The 13,846-nt window shown below is 36.4% G+C and overlaps 1 protein-coding gene across 3 annotated transcripts in view; it reads right to left on the bottom strand.

Annotated features, from left to right (window-relative positions):
• Positions 1 to 9,263, bottom strand: part of LOC121246218 (peroxisome biogenesis protein 1) — a 28,005-nt gene extending 18,742 nt beyond the window's left edge. Inside the window, exons 1-3 of one of the 3 annotated variants that reach the window (XM_041144289.1) lie at positions 8,820 to 9,263; positions 8,430 to 8,603; positions 230 to 329 (exon numbers count right to left, since the gene is read on the bottom strand). In XM_041144289.1, coding sequence (XP_041000223.1) covers positions 230 to 329; positions 8,430 to 8,603; positions 8,820 to 9,023 — 478 coding nt within the window. In that variant the 5' untranslated portion in view covers positions 9,024 to 9,263. Of the gene's footprint in view, positions 1 to 215; positions 330 to 8,429; positions 8,604 to 8,819 lie in introns of those variants that run through there. The other 2 variants (XM_041144291.1, XM_041144290.1) reach the window with 2 other exon arrangements.
• Positions 9,264 to 13,846: the final 4,583 nt, after the last annotated feature.

Raw genomic sequence — 13,846 nt, 5'->3', positions numbered from 1 at the left:
ATGTAGAAGATTGTGAAGTTGAGATGTCAAGAATTCATTTTGTCAACTCCTTATCAATAACTGAAGTAAACTTCATGACAAAGTTGAACACAAGTTAGTTAATTTACGTGTGATAAATAGCAGCAGTTCTCCAATGAAGTACCAACAAAGTTTTTCGAACTTCAGTTGAACCAAGTAAAATCACCATTTGAATGAGAACAGTAGTCAGGAATTACTTTATATATCTTACCCACCGCTTTCTTGGGAAATGTTGAAGCCACAAGGAATGTGATGACAGTGTGCCCATGCAGCCACAAAGGAAATTTCATTTCTTCATGGACAATCCTGACCTGTGTTTAGTAAAAGGAGGTGTCAACTAATGCTTATACTAAAATATTGACATCAAAGCTATGTTCTGGCTACATATAGCCAAATAACTAGAAAGTCAATTTTATGGGAACAGAAAAGAAAGAAGAAAACAGAACTATTTTGAAACTATTAAAAGGCATCCAGAAAGTTTAAACCATGTAGAAATAATTTTTTATAGGTAAAACTAAAATTTTATTGAAACACAGCAAAAGGTGTTGCCCAAGTACATAGGAAGTATACACAAGAAAACATCTAATTACAATCTAGGAACTAGAAGATGATACAAAAAAATCATGAAAGCTAGTTCCGTTGAGTACAATAGCAGAAAACCAAAGAAATAATGTGTGAAAGATTAGGATTCTAAGCTCATCCAAAGAGCGCTCCCTATCTCCAAACCTCCTCTCATTTCAAAGCCAAATGCGCCACATAAGACATGAGGGAATCATCCTCCACACAGCAGCCACATAAGGACTGTCATTTAGGCCATTCCAACAAGCTAGAAGACCCACCACCCTCCTAAGCATCACCCATGCAAGCCGGTCCTACTAAATATCTCATTCCGAAATGCCCTTGCCACCTCACAATGTAATAGTAAGTCATCCACAGATTCACCATTCTTCCAACACATATAGCACCAATCCATGATAAGAAGTCCTCAGTTCCTCAAATTGTCCATAAGATTTTCTCAAGAGAGGCAGTCCAAACAAAAGAGCAACTTTAGTAGGCATCGTACACCTCCAGATACTCTTCCAAGGAAAAGAAAGATAACTCTGAGAAGACGACACCTTGTACATGGATCAAACAGCGAACCTCTTGCTCCCAGTGTGCCTCCAAAGCAACCTATCCACCCCATGACTAGCCATGCTCAAAGAGTGTAACAAGCTAAATAACTCCGAAATGACTCAAATTTCCCAATCTTGGTCAGCTCTAATAAAAAGAACGTTCCACTGATGAAAGCCATTAGAGTAGTCCAATTGATCCAACATTGAAGCCTCCTCGTCAGATGCAATTCAATAAAGAGCTAGAAACACCATCTTGAGAGCAAAACTAACACACCAAACATCATGCCAAAATCTACTCTTGCACCCCACTCCAACCATAATAATATGATTGGCAAATACCTCCCATCCTTTCCTTATAAATTTCCTCCCCCTCACATCATTAGAGCACCAACCCCCTAGGCATTCTCGTGTTTCAAATTAATTACCTCCATCCATAGAGACTCCCCCCCCCCCCCCCCTCGGTGAAATCGCCACAAGCATTTACCAAGCAACCTTATTAAAAATTCTCAAATTGCAAAGCCCCGACCCTCTACTAGAAATTGGAGAGCAAACCTTGTACCAACTAACAAGATGGAACTTAATATCCTCCCCAATTCCTCCCCACAAGAAAGCACGAAACAACCTCTCAATCCGATTAGCCGCCCCTGCAAGTAAAGGAATCAATGATAGAAAAGTGGGAAGATTAGAAAGAGTACTCCTAATAAGAGCAATTCTTCTCCCTTTTGACAAATACATCATTTTCCACCCTGCCAATTTTCTCTTGATATGCTCAGCTACCCCATCCCATATGGACTTATCTTTAAAAGAAGCCCCCAAGGGGAAACCCAAATATTTCATAGACAAAGAAGCAACCTTACACCCAAAATGCTTGTCAAACCTCTAACATTGCTCACCACTCCCACCGGGACCATCTCAGACTTCCCAAGATTTACTTTAAGACAAGAAGCAACTTCAAAACAAAGCAAGAGAGCCCTCAATGATTGGACTTTGCCTCATATCAATTCCAGCGCACTCCTAGTTTCATCTTTGTGGGCAAACTGAAAGCTTTGAAAAAAGACTTAAAGCTTTGGAATGCTCAATCCTTTGGTGACATAGGCGACCATAAGAAGTCTGTGTTGGAGGAGCTACAGGAGGTAGAGAGGGTACAAGAGGGTCAGGTTCTCTCTCTGGATGAAGTCTCTCAGAAGATGAAGTTAATTTCAGAATTAGAGCGGGTTACCTTATTGGAGGAGATATCGTGTAGGCAAAAATCACGTGCTTTGTGGTTGAAAGAAGGAGATCGAAGCACGAAGTTCTTCCATAGAGTGGCCAACTCTCATAGGAGAACTAATACCATTAAGAGGCTGAATATAGATGGTGGGGTATGTACAAAGGCCGCTGTGATTAAAGAGCATATTGCTGGTTTTTTCGAACATTTGCTTACAGAACAGGTGGGGTGGAAGCCAAAGCTTGATGGACTAGCATTTAAGTCCATCAAGCCGCAGCATGTTTCTTGGTTAGAGAGGCCCTTTGAGAGCACTGGCATTGGCCTAGCCAAATGCCAGTGCCTAGCCAAATTTTGGCTAAGTAGCTCAAAAGTGCTCTGCATTAGAGTAGTCAAAACTCCAACGCTCCACTTTTGAGCTACAATAAATTCATCTCTTTTTCCAAATTTGTTCAACCACTATTCATCTCCAAAATAATATTTTACTCTAAAAATATTCCCAACGGCTATTATTGGATAATTAGGTTAAGGAAAAAAATAGTTGGGAAACAATAATTTTAAGTAAAAATTAAATTATTAATTAATATATGGAGTGTATTTGCAAAATATAAAAATTAAAATAATTTGTATTAAAATATCCAATGTTATATTATTATTTTGACTTTTGGATGGATAGTCCAATGTGGATTAACCTCTCCAATAGCCAAAACCTCAACTTTTAGTCACTTTGAGGAGACAAAGTTTCATGGTGAAGTGAGGAGGATGGTCAAAGATAAAGCACCTGGTCCAGATGGTTTTTCTATGGGATTCTTTCAATCATATTGGGATGTGGTGAAGGAGGATCTAATGAAGGTGTTCCATGAAATTTCTTCGGTTGGAAGATTTGAGAAAAGCCTCAATGCCACTTTTATTGTGCTTATTCCCAAGAAGATTGGGGCATCAAACGTGAAGGATTATCCACCCATTAGTCTTGTGAATGGGGTGATCATCTCTAAGGTGCTTGCAAATCGTTTAGGGGAGGTATTGGGGCAGATTATTACGAAACCCCAAAATGCATTAGTAAAGGGTAGACAACTTTTGGACTCGGTTCTCATTGCCAATGAATGTATCGATAGTATATTAAAGTCTGGCAATCTAGGTATCTTATGCAAGTTGGATATGGAGAAGGTATGTGATCACGTCAATTGGGATTTCCTACCTTCCTTGCTGGAGAGATGTGGTTTTGGAGAGAGATGGTGCTCGTGGATCCGGTGGTGCATATCCATAGCGAAGTTCTCAGCTCTAGTGAATGGCGGCCCATTTGGCTTTTTTAACAGCTCTCGGGGTCTGATCCTTTGTCTCCACTCATTTTCATCATAGTCATGAAGGCGCTTAGTAGAATGATTTCTACCTGGTTAACAGTGGCTTTGTGGCTGGTTTTTCCGTTGGTGACATTAATAGGGGTCCTCTTAACATTTCTCATTTGTTGTTCGCGGATGATACTCTAATTTTTTGTGAGGTAGAACAAAACCAGATGCCGGCATTGAAGGCACTTCTACTATGTTTTGATACGTTGTGGTGGACACCTGTAGGAAAAAGTATATTCTCGGTTCGCTCTTTCTATAAGTCACTTACACAATCGCATAACAATCATTTTCCTTGGAGAAGGATCTGAAGAAACAAGGCGCCCCCCAAAGTAGCATTCTTTGCTTGGACAGCTTCTATGGTTAATGACCTAACGGTTGACGACAAGAAGCACTCATTGGAAGAGCTTAGATTACTTTATTTTATTTTATTGGCACCGGGTGTCCGAGAACAACATGTTACTGCATATAATAAATGCTAATTCTTACCATGTATATTTATCCGTTTATACTAGCTTACAAGTAATATTCTTACCATGTATAGATGCTAATTCTTAGGGACTTATACGTTAGAATTTACTATGTATGGTAATCCTTTCTTTCCTTGAAAAGCATGGGCTGATTGCCTACTACTTAATGAGAATTACGCTGCACATAGTAGACAGTTTTTTCCAAAAAAAAAAGCTCTCTTGGTATTCTCGGTTTCTCAATATTCTGACATAGCATCCCGACTAATCCCGGAGGTGCACAGGCCCTCAGCAAGAAGTTTCCTGCGAGTGCACCTCGGGTAATTCAAGGAGAAAATCCCCTAGTCCAATGGCCCCTAAAGATTGTCTGCACCCTAGGGGATTTGAACCTTAGACTTGAGGGGAGCATACCCTCAAGCCCAAGGCCTTTACCACTTGAGCCAACCCCTAAGGGTTGAGCTTAGATTACTTTTTGTTAGAACCTTATTTTTATGGGTCAAAGCTGTTGATTTCAACGGCCTTGATTTTCATGATTTTCTTGTTTCTATTTCTCCTTCCTAAATAGGTGTCATCTCTTACATCATCTTGTGTACTTGGGCTATGTCTATTCTTATTAATAAAATCGTTTACTTATAAAAAAAAATGATTGGACTTTGCCATATTTCAGCTCACAAAAGAGTAATGTATCATCTGCAAAAAGAAGAAAGGAAAAATTGATAAAACTATTATTAGAACATCCCACAGGGAAACAGGAGATAAACCCTCCTCCAATTGCAACCTCTACCATCTAACCAAGCACATCCATCACAATAACAAAGAGGAAAGGGGAAAGGGGAAAGGGAACAGTGGGTCCCCTTGCCTCCATCCACAAGAGCTAGAAAAGAAGCCCACTAGGGTACCATTTACCATAATAGAAAAGCGTATCTTAATTCGCATACACCACCTCTCCCCGAAACTACATCTCCCAAGCAGATGAAGGAGGAAGTCCCAATTCACATGATTATGAACCTTTTCTATATCCTGGAACTCCAGCTCTAATTCTACTCTCCAAGCTTTCATTGGCAATAAGCACTGATTCTAGAATTTGTCTTCCCTTGACAAAGGCATTTTGAGGCTTCGATAGGATTTTCTCCATAATCGCTCATATGATTGGCAAGGACCTTAGAAATGATTTCATAAACCCCATTCACAAGACTGACGGGACGAAAATCCTTCACCTCTGAGGCCCCTATTTTCTTCAGGATAAGAGCCAAGAAAGTTGCATTACAGCTTTTTTTGAACCACCTAAAAGAATGGAATTCATGAAAGACCCCTATTACATCCTCTTTCACGATGTCCCAACACACCTGGAAGAAAGCCAAGGAAAAGCCATCCAATTTAGGTGCTTTATCTTTGACCATCCCTTTGATCACATGTGAACCTCATCTTCTTCAAATGGTCTTTCCAACCAATTAGCACTTAGAAGATCAATACACACGAAAGCCCAACCCATCAAGTTTTGGCCTCCCAAGTGATTGTTTTGTATGGAGACTCTTGTGATAGTGAACAATATGGTCCTTGATCTCGGAATGATCAACAAGGACTCGATCATCAGTATGTAGTATCTCGATGGCATTGTTCCTTTGGTGAGAATTAGCCACCTATTTAGTATCCCCTTATCTCAGCCAAAGAGCCCTAGGTTTTTGCCTCCACGAGATCTCCTCCATCAAGAACGCCTTCTCCAGTTCAATAACGACCCAACTTTTACTCAACAGTTCCTCCTTAGAAAGAATGCCATGTAGAAATCATATAAACTATAAAGACAATAACCTATAACTTTGGATCAGGGAAGGAGAAAGAAAACGGTTTTCAGATGCAGAAAACAAGAAAAGTAGACTCTTCACCTAAACAACAAATAAAAATCAATGCAAGCATAAAGAACGCTTGGGGTACGTTTTGTATACGGAGGGAACATGAATGCCCATTCTCATTCCTTTAGGAAAAGGAATAGGCATTCTAATTCTTTGGCCTAGCAACAGCACATGCTAATTGAAATTAGATTAAAATTCCCAAAATACCTCAAACCAGACTTTTTTTCCAGAAAAACCATAAATCTATTTTTTAAAACCTAATAAGAAATAAAAGTTTTAAAGAAAATTGATGGTGGGTGGCAGACCATCAACCAAAGCCTTGGGTATGGTGTGACCACCTCCTGGGCATTTGAGGATGGCTTTACCGCCAACAGGAATAGCCTAGCCACAAGATGCTCCATTTTCGAGGATGGTTCAACCACCCCCATGGGTTAGTAGCGGTGGCCGGCCACCACCAACTTGAAGCATTTTCTATTTTTAAAAAAATGAAAAAATAAGGAAACTTCCCAAAAAATTAAATTCCTTACCCCCATCCTATTCCTCAGTCCTCATAATAAAACGCAACAAAACTATGGAATAGCTATTCCATTCTATTACATGGGCCTATTCCACAAACCAAATGTACCCTTAAAGAATGTTCCAAGTAGATAAAACTAAGCATGTTCTAGGAGGATAACAAATTGCATAATTTCTTCCTTGTATATAACTCGAGGTGCAGGTGCAGAAGTGAAAGTAGCCCAAATTCGACTTACCCCTAGTTGCTTAATCTTTAAGTATAGAAGTGATTTTGGAGAAAAGAAAGAAGTTCAGCCTAAAAAATCGATATCAACTACTAAAAAGTTTGAAAATGCACGCAACAAGAACCCAGCTTAAAGTTTACTACCTATGGTTAGGCAATGCATTGATATTGCTCAATTGTTCCCAACAAAACACTTGGAACATATGATTTTAGAGCAACTTCTTGCTGCATAAATTGATGTAAATTCTACATAGTTTAATACTCATGCATTCAGTTTGAGAATTGAACTTCTGTCTAGTCTCATAACTCCTCGGCACTTATGATCCCTATAAGATTTCCAAACATACTTACCTATGTGATTGAAAGATTTTATACTCAAGTGTACTGATGTTTGTACATTCCCATTTCTTTTATCAGATCATCCCTATGTATATATGTGTGATCTTGACTACGGACAATCTAAGAAAGAGGGGAATCATAGTGATGGATTGGTGCTATTTGTGCAAAAAACATGGAGAATCTGTAGATCACTTACTTTTGCATTGTGAGGTCACAAGGGGGTTATGGAATGAGATCTTTCAAAGAATGGATATTACTTGGGTAATGCCTCTGCGGGTGGTGGATTTATTGGCTTGTTGGAAGGAGCTTCAAGGCTGTCCACAAGTGGCGGCAGTTTGGAAGATGACCCTGTTGTGTATCATGTGGTGCACATGGTTCGAGAGGAATGAGAGATGTTTTGAGGATAGGGAACACACAATGGAGGAGTTTCAGAATTTTTTTATGCACACTTTAATGCTATGGTTTTCAGCCATTGTACTTGATGGGAAGAATGTATATGACTTTCTTTCCTTAGCTAGAATGTAATTAGGTGTTTTCTTTTGTATGCTTCTTGTGTACACGGGCGATGCCTATTTCATTCGTAATGAATGAAATCTTTATTACTTATCAAAAACAAAATATACGTGTGTCTGCATATATAATTATATATAGTTTAAGCCCTTATGATTTCGAAACAAGATTCTTGGATCATATTAATTATGTTCATAATTCATAAGAGTACATGATTTTCACCCATTACGCAATTGATTAGTTCTGTGCTCTGTCTGATAACATATATATCACAACATCGTGTTCGGTGAAATCTCTCTTATTATTTTTTATTTTTTTTTTAAAAAAAATCCATCTGCCATGTTGAGACATTTCATAATCAGTTGCAAAAGAACTAGAATGAACACCATCTGAAGCTATGTCTGAAAGTATATTAATGTAGGTATCAACCGGGCCAGTGCTCCACGTTCTATCAAGGTTCTGCTCTTACAGATGCCCCACCTCCCATCAAGTCATGTAGAAGTCAACAGTAACTCCACTTTAAGATCAATTTTTTTTTTTATCGGTAAACTCCACTTTAAGATCAATGAACACATACAATACTCATCCCACCCCAGTTCGAGTTTAGAGATCAAGATTTCCTTATAGGATCCTGAAAGCCAATTTGTTTAGACCTAAAGGATTTAGATATATCGACAAATCAGATCCACCAAAAAGAAACGTCCACTTTAGACACTAATCTTAAAGGGAAATTAAGAAAACATTAATAGTTACATATGCGAAAAGAGACTAACCACAGGCATTATCCAGGTTTAACTGTACACCAATGAAACAGGGATAAAAGCTTCACAGATTATGAGAAATGTACCTGGTTCAATATAGCTGCCTCTGCGTGCTCAGAGTTAAGCTCCAAAACTTCCCAATCGTCCTCACTTTGAGGTTCTATAGTAACTAGAGTAGCCTTTGGTACATTGGAAACAACTCGAACTTGAACTGTGGCATGATCTGGCAAGAAAATACATTCCGCAAATTTTTGGGCGACCTGTGATGAATTCACGAAGCAACAGAAGAGTCTTCAGCACAGAATTTGAATCCAAACAATGAACCATTGACTAGATGGAAAGCGGAGAGTCATGCTGATTAAGAAAGTAAGTTGAAAACTTTTAAAATTTCTAAAGAAACTGAGCCACTACTAAAAGCATTTCCAGCACTTGAGAAACCTTTTGGGAGAACAACCGAATGCGGAAGACAAGAGTACCTCGATTGCCGAAGAAGCAGAGGTGGCGCCGGACCAAGCGACGTGCCAGAGCCGGCTGTCACTGAGAGAGCGGAGCTCGAGAGCGAGAACCTGAGGGAGAGGAAAGTGAGCAGAGCGGGTGGAGTCCAGGGTTTGGATCAGAGGAAGAGGGAGCGATACGAAGCAGTTCTCTACTCCGCCCACCAATCTCACCTCAAACTCCATGAACTTGTAGAGAGGGAGAGAGAGGTGTGGGGAGGAGATTTTAGAGGGAGGGAGCTTTGACGATCAGATTACTCGAGTCTGCGGACCCAAAGAAAAGAGGTAGTGAACTCAACACCTGGGGAGCTCGAGATGGATAAAACCTCTCGTCTCTCGAACCCCTTTTCGAACTTCAAGGATGCTTTCCTATTCCGTCTCCCGTCAGCCTCTGCGTACCGTTTCGCAGTATATCGTTACCGTTGAATTGGGAATAAATTTCTGGAATTATCCATGTTCGAAAAAAAAGGGTTTAATTCGGGGCAATTCAGATGTTAAAATCAAACCGATTTAGGTGACTTTTTTAACAGTTCACTCAACTATTTCAATTGGCCCATTTGGGCAAATTCTAACTAATTTTAGACATAATTAAGCTTATTTAAAATATATTTATTCTTGTTGTATTGGATTTTTTTACTTTTTTTATACAAAAATGTAATAGAATTAAACATAGGGTGGCACTACAACCACCATTTTGGTCCCGATCAATGTAATTCATCTTTTTTTTATGCATTTTTTACCTGTATTTTTTTAATAATCTTAAATATTTTTTAAAAAAAAATCACAATTTTATTAAAAAATATTTCCTTAATTAATAAGTAGATAAATAAATATATCGGGAGAAGTAAAGAGACTCAAGGACACAAAGCATTCCCCTTAAACATATATTAACTTTTCGTCATTATATTCAATAAAATGGTATAAAAAATTGGATATTGTGCATTCAGTTATTTTTTCTTCTTAATCAAATAGACAAAATTAGGAGATGAATGTGTAATTTGTAGGGGTGTAACCGGTCCGGTTCGGTCCGGTTTTAGATCAAATCTATGACCGAATCGGTATGTATCGGTTTTACATTTTTCAAAACCGATTATGCCCCGGTTATCCTCCTAAACCGGTACCTCTGGTTTTACCAGTTTCCAATCTGATTTTCAGGTTTTTTAAAAATGTAAAAAACATATAATAAAGTGTTACTTCTTATGATAAAATGTTACTAATAATTTAATATATATATTATGTTTAAAACATATGATCAATCAAATTTTTATCTTTAAGATTAAACTTTTATTTTATAAATTATAATAACATTATCTTATATATAATTATATTAATAACATATGATCAAATAAATTACAAATGTTTATATTTAAGATTAACATTTTATGTTATAATTTATAAATTATAATATGAAATTATTTCATATATGATATATAATTATATATATTATATATACAAATTTAATATATAATTATATATAAAACTTATATATATATAAATATTTTGTATAATATATAAAATTAATTTTTATATATATTTTTCCAACAGGTCCGGTTTGGTCCGGTCCGGTCTCGAAAACTACGGAACCGAAACCGGACCGGAACCGGCTAGTTTTCATAATATAAGAACCGGTTCCGGACCGGACCAGTTTAAATTTACACTCCTAGTAATTTGTATTAAATTTATGATTTTCTACATAATCCATTTGCCACGTGCTTATAACTTCATTGTCTTTATCTTCTTCATATATGAGGCAAAACAAAGTGGATTTTTTAGATTAAATACATGAATTACATGTTTTTAGAAACTATTTAGATTCATATCATATTTTTATTGAAAATAATAAAATAATTTATATTTTATACTCTTGAATTGTATTATATATGATTTTTAATAATTTTTTATCAATATTAAAATAATCGATTTAAAATTGTCATGAGTCACCGATTCAGTTTGTTAAATCGTATGATTCATTAAATCGTTCCATGCAGAATTCTAATTTTTCAATACTTGAAATGATCTATTCTAATTAACCCAATCCGTTTAGAAACCAATTCATGATTGCAGGTTTGGTCAGGACAATCCGTTATTTTTGTCCTCAAAAAATCAATACGAATCGTTTATGTTACTAATAGTTTATCTTTGTGGATAAACTATGATAATGGCTAATTTTATTAATATTAACATAATAAAGCATTATTAAGCTTCCACATCAAAGCAAAATATATTGCTATTAAACCTTTTATAATATTAATTATTATAAATTTCAGGTCAATTTTCTTTTTTCTATTCAAGCATTTCATTAACTTAAATAGATCAAGATACATGAGGAATGTGTGGGACTCTCCAACCATTACAACGAACACAGTGCAAAAGTAAAAAAATAGATCGAATTTTGGGACCAAATATTTGATCATCACCCATTCCCCACAAAGAAGGCACCGTCTTAAATGACGTTCTTTACAGTTCGTTGCACGAATTTTAGTGTCACCGATGGAGGCAATGGTTGGTGGTGATGCACTACAGTTTATTACTCTGAGATGTTCGTGAAAGAGATCGATACCTCAACCTCAAAATCTTCAATTAAACAAAGCAAAACAATAGTGGAATAAACAGCATCAAATAGCTTGAACTGCTTGTAGCCGAATTTCTTCGCACTCAAGTGAGACTGCATTTGGAGTCCATGCATCGGTGCTAGTGAGATGGGATGGGTCAGATCTAATAGATCTTGGAATAATGAAACTACCAGTACGATACGTGTAGCCGTCAAAGATGTTTCGACGTGCTAGCGCATGGCAGTGCGTGAAAGTCACCCGACGAGATTTTTGCTTCGATTTTGCACTATACTAATAACTCGACGACTGCATAGTTGCGTGGTGTGGTACGTGTAGACAATCGGTAGCCGAAAAGTGGTAGATTGAGCCTAGACCTAACTGGTAGAGAGGAAAAGCCTATAAACAAGATGTTACCAGAAATGGAACAAAGAGGAGGGTAGAAATGGAATGGAAAGGAGGATGGGAGCAAGGCTCCATCATCATTTTCGATGGAATAGGAGAACAAAGAGAATGAGGAACTTTCACTTTTAGAGAACATTGGGACTTTCTCTTTCTATAATAAGAGAAGTGAGACAATTTCAAGTTGGAATATGAAACTTTAAAAAATTCAAATCAAACAAAATAAATAGGTTGACACGTTTTGGAATTTGGGTAGAGTTGGGTAGAAATTTTGGCCAATCTTCCAAACATACCCTTGGGAGTTGGCAACCTCTTATTCATACTTCGATTGATTAAGAGGTTTGTTAATCTATTTCAAAACTTGTTTTATTTTGTTTTTCTTATTTATTTAGACAATGAAACTTCCTAATGTTATTTAGCACTAGCTTATATGTTGACTAAACACTTTTATTTTATAAATGTTAACGATATCAATGAATGATACGTGTCCTTCTTATATGTGTCATTTTATTGTTTGTAACCTCTCGATTAAGACTTAAGAGTCATGTTAGCTTTTTTGTTGAAAAATCAAGAGCGACCATTTTGAAAATTGACTCTAATCATAAGTGTTTTAGTTCTAAACTTTTTAAACCCAAGATATCAATTTTAAAAAATGCAAATCACAAGGATTTAAACAAGAAATTTTCTTAAATTTTATTATATTAACATTATGAGTAGTATATCTTATACATCGATTTAAAAGTAGGAGTCAGTATATTTTTATTTAAACTATTGCCTCCACTCAATAGAAAAACATCCTCTATTATAGATAAAAATAGGATGAGTTTAGTTAATGAAATTTTAAGAAATTTTAACATCAATTTTCAAAAGTATTTTGCATTAGGTTTGTGCAAGTAAATAAGAAAATTGAATAATTTTTTTAAAATATGTTTCAAAAAGATTTAAATATGTTTTTGAATTTATGAAATTGAAAGATTGTTTGAATATATAACTTTTTTTAAGATTAGTGTTGTTATTTTCATAAAAGTTTTAGCTCATTCAGATTTACGCAAGTGAATTATTGAAAAGTTAGAATAATAACTTTTTTCTGAGATGATGTTCGGAAGTTTGCTTTTGCTTTCACTTTCACTTCGATCTTCTAGAGGGGTGTAATTAGTTAAGTCTAGTCAGTTTAAACTTCAAATATACATTTTTTAACTAGACCGAATATGGCGGTCCACCCATTTTTCATCCAAAAGCCGACTAGTGGGTACGTCTAGAATGGACCGAACCGTTTTATATCGATCCATTTAGGTTGAGCTTGTACAAAATGAGTCTTTTTTACACGTCCATATTGAGTTTTTCAAAATCCCCCCACGTCATCTATTAAAAACCCATAACAGAAGAAGAATGAAACCAAATCTGTGCAAAAATGAAGATCTCTACCACAATTGGAGATAAACCATTTCGAAAGGCATCAAGTACACGACCTACCGTGCTAAATGCAGATTCAAAGGCCACTGTAGATATTGGTATCACATGCAACTTTTGAAAGTATATGATATCTAATGGAATTAACATTTCACCAAGTCATAATGTCAAACTCTCATCGTCTTTCTAACAATTTTCAAATAGGTATTTATCCAATTCTGACTTGCTTCTAAAAAGTTTTTTTTATTGCAACCGTTGCTTAAATTGAGCCAACCTCAGTGCCTTCCTATCCTCAACTCTTATACATGTACTAGTTACATATTCAGTCGAGAACTTGTGCATTGATGTAGTGGACAAGAAGTATGGCCTTTTTCATATTCAATCTATGCATCATGCATACGGGTCAAATCACTTTTCACCTTCAATTTCAACTAAATTGTGTTTGTATAATCTTGAGAATACATTCGTTCCAATGAAAACTCGATATGTTGCAACTTGTACCATTGATCAAGACCAAACCCATCATACAACAACATATTCATATTATCAAAGTTACCCTAATACTTGTCAAATCTTTGCCACATATTTATTACCATTAAGCTCAACACATCTCCTTATTTTTCGCACTCTATATCAATTGTTTCTTGA

This window comes from Juglans microcarpa x Juglans regia, chromosome 1S (assembly GCF_004785595.1).
Source record: "Juglans microcarpa x Juglans regia isolate MS1-56 chromosome 1S, Jm3101_v1.0, whole genome shotgun sequence".
Classification (NCBI taxonomy): domain Eukaryota; kingdom Viridiplantae; phylum Streptophyta; class Magnoliopsida; order Fagales; family Juglandaceae; genus Juglans; species Juglans microcarpa x Juglans regia.
The sequence above is the reverse complement of the archived record's forward strand: the minus strand, read 5'-3'. Positions and strand labels throughout refer to the sequence as shown.